Raw genomic sequence first — 16,241 nt, forward strand, 5'->3', positions numbered from 1 at the left:
AGTGTAGTAGCTTTTAAGCATATAGAATGTGTCTGGTGAGACTAAGGAACTAGTGTTTTAATTTTACTGGACTTACGTTTTAGGAGGTACCGTATTGGAATAGAAGCACAGTAGCACATTTGAAAACAGAGGTCTGGGGTTAATTTGGCCCCACTGCTGAGGTTATACTCTTCTGATAATTCTGTTAGAAATTCACTAGGCATTGGGAATACTAAGTATTCCAGCCCTCATTTTAGAACCTGGGATTCATCCCCTTGCTACTTTTTTTTTTAATATTGATTTATTTTATTTATTTATTTATTTGCTGTGTTGGGTCTTAGTTGTGGTGTGCAGGATCTTTCTTTGCAGCACACGGGCTCTTCGTTGTGGTGTGCGGGCTTCTGTCTAGTTGTGCTGTGCAGGTTTTCTCTCTAGTTGTGGCTTGCGAGCTTCAGGGCACGTGGACTCTGTGGCGCGCGAGCTCAGTAGTTGTGGTGCCCGGGCTTAGTTGCCCCGTGGCATGTGGGATCTTAATTCCCCGACCAGGGATTGAGCCGGCGTTCCCTGCCTTACAAGGTGGATTCTTTTTTTTTTTTAATTTTTATTTATTTATATTTGGCTGCGTTGGGTATTCGCTGCTGCACACGGGCTTTCCCTAGTTGCGGTAAGTGGTTGCCACTCCTCGTTGCAGTGCGCGGGCTTCTCATTGCGGTGCCTTCTCTTGTTGCAGAGCACGGGCTCTAGGCATGCTGGCTTCAGTAGTTGTGGTTTGCGGGCTGCAGAACACAGCCTCAGCAGTTATGGCACATGGGCTCAGTTGCTCCGCGGCATTTGGGATCCTCCCAGACCAAGGCTCGAACCTGCGTCTCCCGCATTGGCAGGCGGATTCTTAACCGCTGCGCCACCGCAGAAGCCCGCAAGGTGGATTCTTTACCAGTGGACCACCAGGGGAGTCCCCCCTTGCTACTTTTTTAAAGTATTTTCCTTGCCCTTTAGGTGGTTTCCTTGTATGTAACGCTTGTCAGTATGCATTCCAGATTAGAGGAGACCCTCTGTAGATCACTGGGGCTCACTCTCTGTGCAGATCTCTCCTCGTTGGCACTGTGCCCTGTGAACTGCAGCCAAACCTGCCTTTGTCTTCCTGGACTCCCATCTCTGTATCCTCACCTTGAGTGATGCCTGGGTTATGCTGAGCTGTGGTCTGGGAAATTGCGGGAAATAAGCTGGTGCAATCATAGTGTTTACTTCATTTGTTTCCACTCACCCAGGAATCACTGTCCTGCCTTCCTGATGCCCAGTATCTGAAAACTTTATTTCATATATTTTCCTAATTTTTAGTTATTTCAGGTAGGACAGTAATCTGGTCTTTGTTATTTCATTTTGGCCACAGGTGGAAATCCAAACCAGAACAGTTTTAAGCAGGAAATTGAGCAAAAGCTTTCTCAGTGATACCTTTTAGTGTTTGAATGGCATTTATTGAGATAACACTATATATATTCTTGTTTTATTTTTATTTAGTTAGGAGTCTTAGATAACAAAGTAATATAAAAATAAAGAATATAAATTCTTATCACCTAATGAACTATGATTGTGTGAATTTTTTATTACTTAAATATTTCCCTCTGACTTGTGTAACTCTTTTTGCCATTTGGGGTTACTTGCTTGTTTTTCTGAGAAAGTAAAATGTATTGTTGCATTATGTATTTATTACAGTGTCCCCCTTTATCTGCAGGGGATACATTCCAGGACCCCCAGTTGATGCTTGAAACCACAGACAGTAGCGAACCCTGTATATACTATGTTTTTTCTCATCCATACATATCTATGATAAATATGATATATATGCTAATCTCTTACTGTGCCCACAGTAAGAGATCAACAAGAATAACTAATAATAAAATAGAACAATTACCTAATATACTGTAATAAAAGTTAGGTAATGTGGTCTCTCTCTTTCAAAGTAATCTTACTGTACTGTCTCACCCTCCTTGTGATGATGAGAGATGATAAAATGCCTATGTGATGAGATGAAGTGAGGTGAATGACATAGGCATTGGGAACATAGGCTTAGGTTACTTTTGACCTTCTAACAATACATCCAAAGGAGGAACAGAAGAGGGATCATCTGCTTTGGGTGATCCTGGGTTATCCAGCCATGACGACTGACATCCGTGACTGAATGTCAGAGCAGACGATGACATGGTTGGGAATTCCAAGTGGGATGGATCCAGTGAGATTTCGTCATTATAGTCAGAACAGCAAGCAATTTAAAACCTATGAGTTATTTCTGGAATTTTTCATTTAATATCCTCAGACTGCAAGTAACTGAAACCACAGAAAATGAAACCATGTTTAAGGGGGAGCTGCTGTATTAACAGTGGTTTTTTTTAATTTCACAAAAATAGAAATGGTCTAAAGGCAATCTGTAGTTTAGAAGAGGTTCTAGAAATTGAGATCACAGGGATATTTTCAGATATTCAAAGAAAGCTACAAAATAGGAAATAATATAAAAGATGCTGTTTTATCACTTGATCATTTCACCTTGACATTATAATAAAGCACTGGATCATAACTGTGTTAAGTTAGAAAAGTAAAAAGAGAGCCTGTATCAGTCATATCCATTTAGTGAAAAACATTCTTAATGTCAGAACAGTTCATCCAGCTTTTTGAGCTTCTTAATGGTTAAATAAGATCACTGTATGGTCATTTATTTCATGATTTATAATAGCATGCCATATTCAAAAGCATGAAAGAAAATATGATTTCAGAGTAGTAACTATCTATGAAAGTCTTTAGTATTCATTTTTAAAGTACTTGTAAAATATATCACTTTTTCTAAGATTCCTAACCAAATAAAAACAACAAAACCAGAAACCTCTGTTACTTACATTTGTTCCTTTATACTCCTATTTGTAGAAAAATATAGACGTCTAATGTAATGCATTAGGAGGAGTCCTGAGCTTGAATTCCATATTGCCCTTTGCAGATTGTATGAGTAACCTTGCTAATAAGGCTGTTTACCCTATTTTGAAAATAATATTCTTCCTTGGTTTGCATGTTGTGAGGACGGAAATTGATGTTATGTGGCAAACAGATTGAACTATGCCTACAGTAAAGCAAATGCTCTTGATAATGGTTTTCAAAACTGCCTCTAGAGGTAGTACTATTGTAATACATAATATTTTCTAGAGATTAGAGTTTAAGTATCCTGGCCTAAGGAGAGTGATGAGTCCCTTTCGTTGATAATGAGAATTGAATGTCAGATTTTCCTTAACAACGTTCCTTCCAGACCATTTACATTGCCTTTGTATTAGTGATAATAATAATCTCATGTAAACGTCCCCAAGATATTTATTGCTTCCCTTCTTAACCATTTTGAAAAGCAATGTATTTTACATAAAAATTTCTTACAGATACACCAAGTATCACTGCTAAACTAATTAATGAACAAAAAGATGACAAAGAAAAGAAAAACCATGAAGAGAAGGAAAAAGTTAAGGCAGAAAATGGATTTCAGGACAATTACAGTGTTGTTGTTGCTTCAGGTATGCTTGCCTGCTTTTTTTTTTTTATGATCTTGATTTTGTTTGGGTTTCTGTAAAATGTAACAATTTATATTTATAGGAACTTCATGTAATAAAAAGTATTAATGCAAAAAGCTGGCATAATCATGTTTTAATATTAAATACACAATTATTGCACCAGAAGTCCATTACTTTTTGGCACTGGAATTATTAAACTTATTTTGAGCTTAGTATATTTTAATCAGATACTCAGCATGTGTAAATAGATATTTTGTTTCAGTTTGACAGCCTACTGGGAATTATACTCTTGAAAGTTCACTAAGTGTTAAGGAATTTTTCTGTAACCTCCTATTGATTGATTGATTGCTGCATCAGGTCTTAGTTGCGATGCGTGGGCTTCTCTCTAGTTGTAGCACGCGGGCTTAGTTGCCCCGTGGCATGTGGGATCTTACTTCCCCGACCAGGGATTGAACCTGCATCCCCTGCATTGGAAAGAGGATTCTCAACCACAGGACCACCAGGGAAGTCCCTGTAACCTCTTTTTTTTTAAAAAATGAAAAAGTATTCACTAGTTTTACTTATGATATTGTGCTTATTACATAAAATTAGAAAATAAAAATCATCAAAAGAAAATTGGTTGAAAAATGAGTTTTTACTGTTAGATGGAGGATGAAGAAAAAATGACCATGATAAATGATAATTTTGGAGGATATTTTCTTTAACAAAATTCTTAGTTCAGAAGAGAAAGCTCAGCCTAGATCACCCTACTCCTCAAATAGCAGACCTATGTATTGGTTTAATCCATCCTATCTCAGAGAAAAATTAAGAACACAAGATTTTCTGTACATATTTGCACAAAATTACATTCTAGTACATGGATGGTCATCTATATGTATCTCAGAGAGTATAGGAGTTAATTTATACTTTCTTGGAAAATAGTTACACATGCAGCCAGTTATTCATGGAGTATAATACATGACAGGTAGAATCAAGAGAATAGATATTTAATGAGAAGAAATATTTCTATCTTTTGGTGTTAGGAATGTGGCGCTTTAGTAATATATTGTAGAAATAACACTTTTACTTCATGAGTGTGTTGGCTATATAAAATCTTGGTGATTTTTTTTCTTTTAGGGCTGAAATCCCAATCTAAACGTGCTGTGTCATCTACACCACCTCGCCCACCATCCAGGAGAGGGAGGACAATGCCCGATAAAACAGGAAGTGCTTCCTCTGGAGCAGAGGCTGCCAACAAAATAATCACTGTCCCTGTGTTTCACCTGTTCCACAAACTCTTAGCTGGTAGTGTTCACAGTGATAAAACATACAAGAAATTTTAGTAATCTTATAAGTGTACAAATCAGATGTGTAATCAGGTGCTATTGATGAGATAAATAATTTAGTGAGACTTTGTCCATATAGTTCCCTCCAAAAGAAGTGAGAACAAAAAGGGAGTAACCTATTTCGTACCCCTTTTAACACTATAATGTTGCATTTTTACACTTTACTTGCTTCCTAAATTTTCTTATGAATGTGCCATAAAATGATCAGTAAAATTAATGTTTTTGTGTCTTCATAACAAGTTATGTAGGATGCAGTGTGAGGCTAATTTTAAAGAATTAGTTCCAGCTGTGGAATTCTTAGATGTAGCCCTGACAGTTAAGCTTCCTCTCTACCTAAACATATTCTTTGACCAGTATACTTTCCGTTGGTCAAGGTGATAACCATTTTATCTGCATTTTTGTGCTGTATCATTATAATCAAATTGCCAACTAACTTTGACTGGATTTTACTTCTTAGCTTTACATTGTTGATTTAAAGCAGAGGTCAGTAAACTATCTCAGGTGGACCGGATGCTTCTTTTTTTGTAAAAACATTTTTATAGGAATACAGCTATGCCCATTCAGTTATGTATTGTCCATAGCTGTTTTCATGCTACAGTAGAGTTAGTAGGTTACAGCAGAGACCATATGGCCTCCGTAGCTTAAAATATTCTTTATCTGGCCTTTTATGGAAAAGATTTGCCAATCCCAGATTTATGGGAATGTTTCTTTTTTTTCTATTCACTGTGGCTCTCAGAAGATGTTGGTGGGATTTGGTTAGCAACTGATTAAAACTTTGTATAGATATTTTTGTTCACATATGTCAGAAGTAAATTTGAGTTTTGTAAACTTTCTGTGGGCAGTTTTTAAATTGCTTTGAAATTGGTGTCAGAATCAAACTCTTACCTGTAATTTAACTTAGTAAAAGCATTAAATAATTGAGTAAATTGAATCAAGTAAATGTCTCCCTCTTGGATTCCAGGTTTAACTTAGTTATGTCATTTTTAGGCCAGCCGTTGCCAGCTGAAATGACGCTTGCCCAACTTTTAACACTGCTATATGACCGAAAACTTCCTCAAGGTTACCGTTCAATAGATCTGACAGTTAAATTGGGTTCTAGAGTCATCACAGACCCAAGTCTGTCAAAAACAGATTCTTTTAAAAGACTGCACCCTGAGAAAGGTATGTATATTATATTTCTTTAAAATTGTGGTCTGTAATCTGAGTAGGCAAGGATTTCTATAGCTGATGACTTAATGTACATTTTTGTTACATCAACTTGAGATCCTTTTCTTTCTTTATGACTGAGTTATCTGTAAATATAGAAAATTGCCATTATTTCCATTGGAAATTAATGTTAATTCCTTGTGTAGCATCACTTATTTTATGGGCCCATATGCTTTAATTTCTGCTTTAATTTTTTTTTTCCTTTGGCCACACTGTGTGGCTTGCAGGATCTTAGTTCCCCGACCTGGGATCGATCCTGGGCCCTCAGCAGTGAAAGCATGGAGTCCTAACCACTGGACCACCAAGGAATTCCCTGATTTTTAAAAATATTATTTCTGCATGAGCCATGTGAATTGTTCATAATTTTATAATCAAAGTGAGAATCCCAATTTAGAATTTCCAATTTACTGATAATTTATATTGAGTGATATTTTGTGCTCATAAACATTTTTTACCTTAAACAAAAGTGGGATGATACATTTTCTTACCTTTTTATTTTTATATATTCAATTAAATATTTATAAATGTGCATTTTATTGCCTATTTTTAATATGGATATAATAATTTATCTGTTTCACAATTGTTGAAGGAATCTGATTGTTTCTGATTTTTCACTACTATAAATGGTATTTAAGCAATGATTTTCATAGTGTGCATATGGTGTCATCTTATTTATTGTCAGTCTTTCTCATGATGAAAGATTCAATTATTAGCCTTTTGTACTCTTTAATAAATTGCAGTACATTTTCTTTGCCCAGATTTTCAGCAGGATCATTTGTCTGTTGTAATGTTCATAGGGTCTGGTTATGTGTGAACATAAACTTTTGGTTTTCCTCTGTGAGTGATTCGAAGTTAACCAATATGGTATAATTTTCAGTTTTCAGTAAGAAAAGTCTTTGTCATTATTCAGTTTTTCCTAATTGGATACTTTAGAGCATAACATGCACATACATTAATATTTTCTGGAGTCTCTGATGTTTTACTTATTTGCCCTAAAGGACAATACTTCTCAAACTTCAGTATGCTTGTAAATCACCTAGAACATTATAAAAATGCAGATTCCCACACAGTCTAGGATGGGACCTGAGAGTCTACATTTCAGAAGCTCTCAGGCTGATACTGATGCTTACTAGTCCATGGACCATATACTTCGAGTAGTAAGACTGTAGGAAGCAACATCAGAAGTTATCTAGACGTGTTTTTAGCATCTAGCCTAAAATAGCTGTATCTGAATAACTTAAGATAATTATGCTCTTTTGTTTAGTAGAGAGATGACAACAATATTTGCTTTGTAAATGAAAAAGTATTATAGAAATAGGTCCTCTCTTAGCTGTTATTTGTGATTATTCTTCTAGATCATGGTGATTTACTTGGTAGTTGTCCCGATGATGAGGCTCTCACTCCAAGTGATGAATGTATGGATGGGGTACTGGATGAATCCTTACTTGAAACCTGTCCCATTCAGTCACCATTACAAGTTTTTGCAGGAATGGGTGGACTGGCTCTTATTGCAGAAAGACTACCCATGCTATATCCAGAAGTAATTCAACAGGTAAGATAAGATTCCTAATTAATTATATCATTCCATGGGAAAGACTGTCTGTTTTCTGGTTTGTGTTTAAGTTAACATTTGGAAGTACCGTTTCCCTTAAAGTCTTTGAGTAGTGTATAAACCTTTCAAAGCTCAGCCTATATGGAGCTTTGTAAGAATTAATTTGGTAAAGAAATGTTGAAGACCAGGCAGATTTGCCAGGGGCATCACACTGTAGCATTACTTTGATTTCATGGTCATCACACTGTAACATTTTTGTTTCTGTGCTTCCTAAGGTTTGATATTAATTACGGATATTACTGGAAATGGGAGAGTGAAATAGTAGTGTATACTTCTACCCAAATACACTGTCTTTTGGCTTAACTTTTATTCCTTTTTAAGTGCCATTTCCATTTAAGTAGTTTTTAAAACATTAATTTAACCTCTTCCCCTGTTCATTGATGTTACTGTCACTGAGGTGTGTACTTTTGATGTTCTGTTATTAATGAGGGGGGAGTGTGATGCGTGGAGAGTTGTAAATACCAAGCTCTTTATTTCTGTTGATTGAGGTAGGGGAATTATTCTCTAATTTTATATACTTGGGTGTGTGTGTGTGTGTGTGTGTGTGTGTGTATGCTTGCATTAGTTTCTTAGGGCTGCTGTGACAAAGTATCACAAACTGGGTGGCTTAAAACAACAGAAATTTAATTTTCTTACAGCTCAGGAGGCTGTAAGTCTGAAATCAAGGTGTCACCAGAGCCATGCTCACTGATGGCTCTAGGGGATTATCCGTTCTTGCCTCTTCTTAGCTTCTGGTTATTGCTGGCAGTTAATGGCATCCATTGGTCTGTAGCTGCATCACTCCAGTTTCTGCCTGCCTTTTCACTTGGCCATCTTCCTTTTGTGTATCTGTGTGTCTCTGTATCTCCCTCTCCTTATAACAACACTGTCATTGGATTTAGGGTCCACCCTAAGCCATTATGACCTCATCTCTTAATTGCTTACATCTGCAAAGACCCTATTTCCAAATAAGGTCACATTCACAGGTATTGGGGGTTAAGACCTGAGCATATCTTTGGGAGGATACAGTTCAATCCACAATAACACCTATTCAGTAAATGGTTATTACTTAACCTGCTATTCAAAGAGCTTATGCTATTTTTATTTTAAGATAATATAACCATGATATAAGATGACTGTCACAGAAAAATATGAGTAAAATTTTATTTCTTCCTAGAAAATGTAATGATACAGCCAAAAGTTTGAAATGGAAAAAACTTCGACATTCTCAAGATTATTGTTGTTCAATGAAAATGACTTCCCTAATTCAGTATTCAGTATGCTTTATTATATTATATTGAGTGGAAATTGGGTGCTGCTGTAATAAATACCTAAAAGGTGGAAGTGGCTTTAGAATTGGGTAGTTGTCAGAGTGTGGAAGAATTTTGAGGAGCATGATAAAAAGAGGTCTAGATTGCCTTGAACAGATGACTAGTAGAACTATGGATGGAAAGCCTTTGCCAGTGAGGGCCCAGATGAAAGTGAGGATCACAGTAGAGAGAACCTGTGTATCATAGAGAATACCTAAATTGGCTTAAGCAGACTGTTGGTAGAAATATGGATGTTAAAAGTACTAAGGGTGCAGCTTAGAAAGAAATGAGGAACATGTTATTGGAAACTGGAGGAAAGGGTATCCCTGTCTTTTATTGGTAGAAATCCTAGCATATTTATGTCCTGAATGTGGAAGGCAGTGCTTGTAAGTGATGAACTTGGATATTTAGTTGAATTTCCAACCCGAGTGTGAAGTTACCTGTTTTCTTCTTGGTGCTAATAGTAAAATGTGAGAGGAAAGAACTGTTGAGCAACAAGCAACTATCACTTGACAATTTGAGAAATTCCCAGTCTATCCAGATTGCAAAAGATGCTAAAATTAGAGATTTGCTGTCAGAAAAGCATGCTCTGGAGAAAAAGCCAAAGATGTGGCTGTTCAACCTTTGCTGGTGCCTCAGAAAAATCAAGATGCTAGTGCATTCAGTCACACAGAGTGCTATTTGAAGAGATCAGTCATATTATTCATGGATCCCCTCAGCCATCTAAACAGAAGCCAAGAATAGAGAAAGTTGTGTGACAGTGGTAGCAAAGTCAAAAGAGGAGATGTGACTGTGGAAGCAGAGGTTCAAATGAAGCGGCCAAAAGCCAAGGAATGTGAATAGCCTCTAGAAGCTGGAAAACACAAGGAACCCACACTCCCTGAGAGTCTCCAGAAGGAACACTTGATATTTAGGATCAAAAGCTTTGATTCTAGCTCCATAAGACTCTTTGGATTTCTGACCTCTAGATCTTTAGTATAATAAATTTGTGTTGTTTTAAGTAAGTTTGTGGTGATGTGTTACAGCTTACCATATAGGAAATGAATACAGATTTTGGTCTGTACTTTCTTAGGATGTTTTTGTCTCATTTTGGTATCAGGGTAATACCATCTTGTAGAATGGGTTGGGAATTTCTAATACTTCATATTAAGAAAACTGTTAGATGGATTTTTCTACAGATTAAACACTAAAGATTACAAAATTAGTGATAGAGAAGATGCGTCAAAAGAAATCATGCAAACTGAAGCATGGAATGTATAAGGAATGAAAAGAACATAAGAGCTATATGGACTTGTAGCTACAAGTGAAAAATTCTGATGTGAATTTATGGTTGCAGAAAAAGAGTGGATTGAAACAGGGACAGAAACAGTACAGAAAGGAATAAAATTTCCAGAACTGATATAAAACCTAAATCCAAAATTCAAGAAGCTCTGTAAACCCCAAGCAGGTTATTCATGTCTAAGAACATTATGATAAACTGCTTAAAACAAACACGAGAAGAGCTTAAAACCAACCAAAAAAGCAGTCAACTCATTTCTTTTCAAAACAGTAACAATAATACTGACAACTAACCTTTCATCAGAAACCTTGGGAGCCAGGGAATTACATCTTTGAAATGTAAAAAGAAAAAAAATCTGCCATCCTAGAATTTTATACACAGTGAAGAAAATTTTGTACATTTCCCTCAACAATTACTACTCTTTCCTTAAAAGGTACATTGGTAAAACAGAATAACAGGTTTAGGATTAACTCTCCTGTATATGTAAACTCTGGACAGACTATTTAAAAAAAAATGTTGAAAGGCTCTGGAGAGCGACTAAAAGTAGGCACATGTTGAAGAGGATTTAAACACAAAAAGAATGGAACCACATTGGGTGAGATTAGTGTCTACGTGACTTTTCTCCTGAGAGTACTCCTCAGTCTCTGTGGGGTAGGATGGTAGAACTCATGCAAAAGCTACAGAGGAGTTTGGTTCTTCCATCCTGGCTGGAAATTAAAAGGGGAGGAATTCAGAAAGGAGGGAGCCACAGATGGGGGAGCTCCAGGAATTCTGCACATGAATTTCTGTACAACAATAGCTGGCTCCTGAATTATGGATACATAGGATTCTTGAGGGAAAACTAGAAGGGTGAAAGAGCTGTCCAGAGATTTCAGCGTCTATCCAGCATGGAGGAGACAATTTGCAGTTCTGTTCCTTCCAAGTTAAAGGTAAAAATCTTGTTGTATTGGAATTGCAAATGAGTCACACATTAAGAGTATAGATGGCATCCCGGTAATCAGGGATTCACTTGAGAAATAAGAGCAAAACCAAAATAGACTCTCCTAATAAATTTACAGAAGGCCTCAAGGTGACCTATCAGTAATTTAACTATTTTCTAAAATAAAACTGAACACATTGCAGAGTGTGATTATAGAACTAAGAGTTGCTACAACATCTCAGCAACAGTGTACCGTGTATAATAGAAAAATTACCAGACATGCAAAGAAATAAGAAAATGTTACCTGTGGTTAACAGTAAAATAAGTCAGTGAACAGATCTTATTCACATTTTGCCAGTTGTCCCACTAATGTTCTCAAGGGCAAAAGGAAAAAAATTCAATTTCTTTTGCATGATTTGAGGGAGGTAATCGTCAGAGATTCAGTTCAGGATCATATATTGCATTCAGTTGTCTCTTTAGTCTCCTGTAATCTGTAACAATTCTGTTACCTTTGTTTTTCATGACCATGGCATATGGAAGAGTACAGGCTAGAAATTTTGTCTATATATGTAGTCACAGATATACATGTTTCTATATGTTTTTTCCTAGACTTGTTTGCTTATAGGGCATGGAATCAGACTACCCCCAGCAGTGTGTACATACCTATATACCATATGTTCTTCTTAAAATACTGTTTCCACTAAAATCAGTGCCCCTTGGAAAAATTCTAGGATTAGGGCAGAGAATGTACAAGATGAGCCTAGATACAGAAGCCTGCTTTAAGGGGGTTCCACTGACCAAATCTGATTCTCCTTGGGCATCAGATAAAATGATAGTAACAGATTATAACTTATAGAGTAAAATTAGAATCCATACGGATATAAATAAATGAATGAATAAATAGATGGAGAAGAAGGAAACGTTTTTGTGTACAGTTCAGTGCCAACTAATGTAGCAGGAATGGTAGAATTAGAAAATCACCATTTGGCAACCACTGTAATAATTATTATTTCACACAGCATAAAAATGCTAACTCTAATGATCAAAGTTTAGTGCAAAACAGGGTATTTATATAGTCTCAAAGAACCTGTCTACAGATACTTAACTAATTCCAAAGGAGAAAATAGTAATTTTTAGAGTAGAGATACTTGGCAGACACCACCATACTCATGGTATCATGTAACTCATTTTAAAAAACATGTCCTTTTACTGATTTTTTAAAAAAAATTTATTTTATATTGGAGTATAGTTGATTAACAATGTGTTAGTTTCAGGTATACACCAAAGTGATCAGTTATACATCCTTTATTGATTTTTATATTCTTATATTTTAAGGAGATCATTTGAATTCAAGTCTTTAGTTTGAATCTGATGTTGAAACATACAAATAGCCAAACAAAATTGTTTTTTCTTTAGGTGAGTGCTCCAGTTGTAACATCTACCACTCAGGAGAAACCAAAGGATAGTGATCAGTTTGAATGGGTGACTATTGAACAATCAGGGGAATTAGTTTATGAAGCACCAGAAACCATTGCTGCTGAACCTCCACCTATCAAGTCAGCAGTACAGACCATGTCTCCCATACCTGCCCATTCTTTGGCTGCTTTTGGATTATTTCTTCGTCTTCCGGGCTATGCTGAAGTGCTACTAAAAGAAAGAAAACATGCCCAGTGCCTTCTTCGCTTGGTTTTGGGAGTGACAGATGATGGAGAAGGAAGTAAGTGTTTAGTGTTATTAATGAAATTTAATGTAGGTAGGTTGTGTAAAATTACTCAGATCATTACCTATTATTCATCATTTATTTATTTCATAGTTTAGCTACTAGATAATTTCTTATTGGCAACTTAGTTCCAATAATAGATATAATAAATCCTAAAGAGGCTTTATTTTCACTTCTTTATTCATTCAAAAGTTATATATTGAGTGCTTACAAAACTGCTGGGCATTGTTGGAGGCATTTAAAGATGAAGCAGGTATTTAGATCCTGCCATCAAGTAGCTAATGTGTTCCAGTAATAGCAATGAGGAATGTATATACACATAATAGACTTAGCAAGTTATAAAAGCCTTGAGAGAAGTACAGTATTATGGAGGCTTACAAGTGTGAGCTCATTTCCTTACTACCCAGCAATGTGAATAAAACAGCATTGTAGTTTTTAGTGGGGCCTTGAAGGAAATTGTCAATGTAGGTTGAGAGTGGTTATTTCAGAAAGAAGGAATGATTTGAGCAGTGTTTATATGCTCATATGAGAGGGGATAAGTTGGCTGATGAAATTTGCATAAAGCAGGACTGAGAACTCATTTAAAAAGTTGTTATTGATAACAGATCATGGAAAGGCTTCTTAAGAACTTAAGATTTTATTCCAAATAGTAAATAAAATTTATTAAAATATGTTAAGTGAAGTAGTGATATGATGAGAATCTTTTTAAAGAATTCTTCAGTGAATCTGGTAGCAATATTTAGATTAAAGAGAACAGAATGGGGCTTCCCTGGTGGCGCAGTGGTTGATAGTCTGCCTGCCAATGCAGGGCACACGGGTTCGTGCCCTGGTCCGGGAAGATCCCACATGCCGCGGAGGGGCTGGGCCCGTACCGCAAAAAAAAAAAGAACAGAATGAAGAAAATATTATAACAATATACTATATGATAACCTATTTCATAATATAATAATAGAGAATAATAATAGAAAGCTATGGTGATTATTTCCATTGGGCTGGCAGCTGTGTTGATAGAAGAAGCAAAGAAAAATCATAGGGTAGCCTAGCAAGTACATTTTCATTTGGTTTACCTCTAATTCTTCAATTACCATTACATTTGATAATTAGTATTTTTTTTTTTTTTTTTTTTTTTTTTTTTTTTTTTTTTTTATGCGTTACGCGGGCCTCTCACTGCCGTGGCCTCTCCCGTTGCGGAGGACAGGCTCCGGACGCGCAGGCTCAGCGGCCATGGCTCACGGGCCCAGCCGCTCCGCGGCATGTGGGATCCTCCCAGACCGGGGCACGAACCCGTGTCCCCTGCATCGGCAGGCGGACTCTCAACCACTGCGCCACCAGGGAAGCCCGATAATTAGTATTTTTTAATCTTACTTTAAACTCATGTGGTTTTGATTAGAGGTGATATCTTTCACATGCCATTTAGAAAGTATACACTTTTAAACCCTACAACAAAGTATATATAATCCAATAAAATTATATGAATTTATTCGTGAATCCTATAACTCTGAAGCTGTTGAATATTCATTGCATGGACTTTTTCTTTTGTATTTTCATATTGATGGAATTCTTCAAAAATGTTGACATAATTTTAAATGTTTTTGTAATGATTGTTATTAAATTACAGTGTCTATATACTAAATAAGTCCTGCTTGTTTGGTTTCATATATAAATTGTATATACTTATTTTAATAGATCGGGAATTTCTAATTGCTTTATCTGATTTTTTAAGTACCTAGAGGGATAAGAACCACAGTATTTTAGGACTCTATTATGAGATAGTAGGTGTAACACTAAACTGAAAAGGAAAAAGAATTGTCTTTAGGTCATTTCAAACTATTTCTAGTGAATATACAATGAATGTTTATTAAAAAAGCATAATTCTGACATACCCTTTTACAGTAGTCTCATCTCCCATTCATTTAGGAATGGGTGTTTGTTTCTTTTTTTATATTTAAGGCTCTTCCCTAGCTAGAACATAGTACAAAACTTTATTGCAAACAAAACAAAATTGTTACACTCTTGCATTCATGGTTGAAACTACTTCCAAGGCAAGCAGTTACTTTCATACTCTTGTAAGAAACTTTTAATGCTTCTTTTTTAGTTGTTAGTTTTTGCTTAAATTCTAGATTATAATAATTTTGACAGTCTGTAACTAATATCATATGAGTATATTTCAACTTTCTTTTGGAGTTTATGTATCTGATGTCTTCTTACTGAGCTTTTCTAGACACTTTATTATTAAAGATTAAGATATCACTATTTCTGATATTATTTTGTGGTTACTTTCTAATAAGTATAATGATATAATTTTATATTACATTGCCATTATAAATTTGTGAGCTTGTGTGTTGTTCCTTATTGTGTTTTTAAATATTTTTAATTTTGAGTTCTCTTCTCCTTTTAATCTAGGTCATATCCTGCAATCTCCATCAGCCAATGTGCTCCCAACCCTTCCTTTCCATGTCCTTCGTAGCTTGTTTAGCACTACACCTTTGACGACTGATGATGGTGTGCTTCTGCGGAGGATGGCATTGGAAATTGGAGCACTACACCTCATACTTGTCTGTCTCTCTGCTCTGAGCCACCATGCCCCACGAGTTCCAAACTCTAGCCTCAATCAAACAGAGGTAGGTTCAGTTGTTGTTGTTTTTTTTTTTAAAGAAGGTGTCATTTTATTTATATCTATTTTTGGCTGTGTTGGGTCTTCGTTGCTGCGTGTTGGCTTTCTTTAGTTGAGGGGAGCGGCAGCTACTCTTCCGTTTGGTGCATGGGCTTCTCATCGTGGTGGCTACTCTTGTTGTGGAGCACAGGCTCTAGGTGCGTGGGCTTCAGTAGCTGTGGCACGTAAGCTCAGTAGTTGTGGCTCACGGGCTCTAGAGCGCAGGCTCAGTAGTTGTGGCACACAGGCTTAGTTGCTCCGCCGCATGTGGGATCTTCCCGGACCAGAGACTGAACCTGGGTCTCCTGCATTGGCAGGTGGTTTCTTAACCACTGCGCCACCAATAAAGTCCCAAATGAGCTTTTTAAAGATGTCTTTTAGAATAGTATCAAAAATAGAAAATGTCGGACTTCCTTTGGGGGTCCAGTGGTTAAGACTCTGTGCTTCCAATGCAGGGGCCACGGGTTCAATCCCTGGTTGGGGAACTATATCCCACATCCTTTGGGCGGCACGGCCAAAAGAAAAAGAAAAGATCTATAAATAAATCTGGAAAAGATGTGTAAGACAGCTCATAAAATATATAAAACTTTTTAGAAAGACAATTATTGATTAGACTTTAATAAACTGAAGCATCTGTCCATGTTTACCTCTCACAGAGTAGAAAATACGGCATTTCATTAACATTTTTTTTTTGACCGTGGCAAAAATAAAAAAGAA

General features: G+C 36.4%; 1 protein-coding gene across 15 annotated transcripts in view; it reads left to right on the forward strand.

Moving 5' to 3' along the window:
* BIRC6 (baculoviral IAP repeat containing 6) overlaps window positions 1-16,241 on the forward strand; it is a 246,461-nt gene that overhangs the window by 158,797 nt on the left and 71,423 nt on the right. For all 15 annotated transcript variants that reach the window (XR_004352692.1, XM_032652164.1, XM_032652166.1 and 12 more), the window contains 6 exons: window positions 3,393-3,524; window positions 4,638-4,805; window positions 5,834-6,007; window positions 7,408-7,604; window positions 12,568-12,868; window positions 15,275-15,492. Coding sequence is in view for 14 of the 15 variants with exons in the window: in XM_032652164.1 (XP_032508055.1) it covers window positions 3,393-3,524; window positions 4,638-4,805; window positions 5,834-6,007; window positions 7,408-7,604; window positions 12,568-12,868; window positions 15,275-15,492 (1,190 nt within the window). In the remaining variant the exon portion in view is untranslated. The remainder of the gene's footprint in view (window positions 1-3,392; window positions 3,525-4,637; window positions 4,806-5,833; window positions 6,008-7,407; window positions 7,605-12,567; window positions 12,869-15,274; window positions 15,493-16,241) is intronic.

This window comes from Phocoena sinus, chromosome 13 (genome assembly GCF_008692025.1).
Source record: "Phocoena sinus isolate mPhoSin1 chromosome 13, mPhoSin1.pri, whole genome shotgun sequence".
Lineage (NCBI taxonomy): Eukaryota > Metazoa > Chordata > Mammalia > Artiodactyla > Phocoenidae > Phocoena > Phocoena sinus.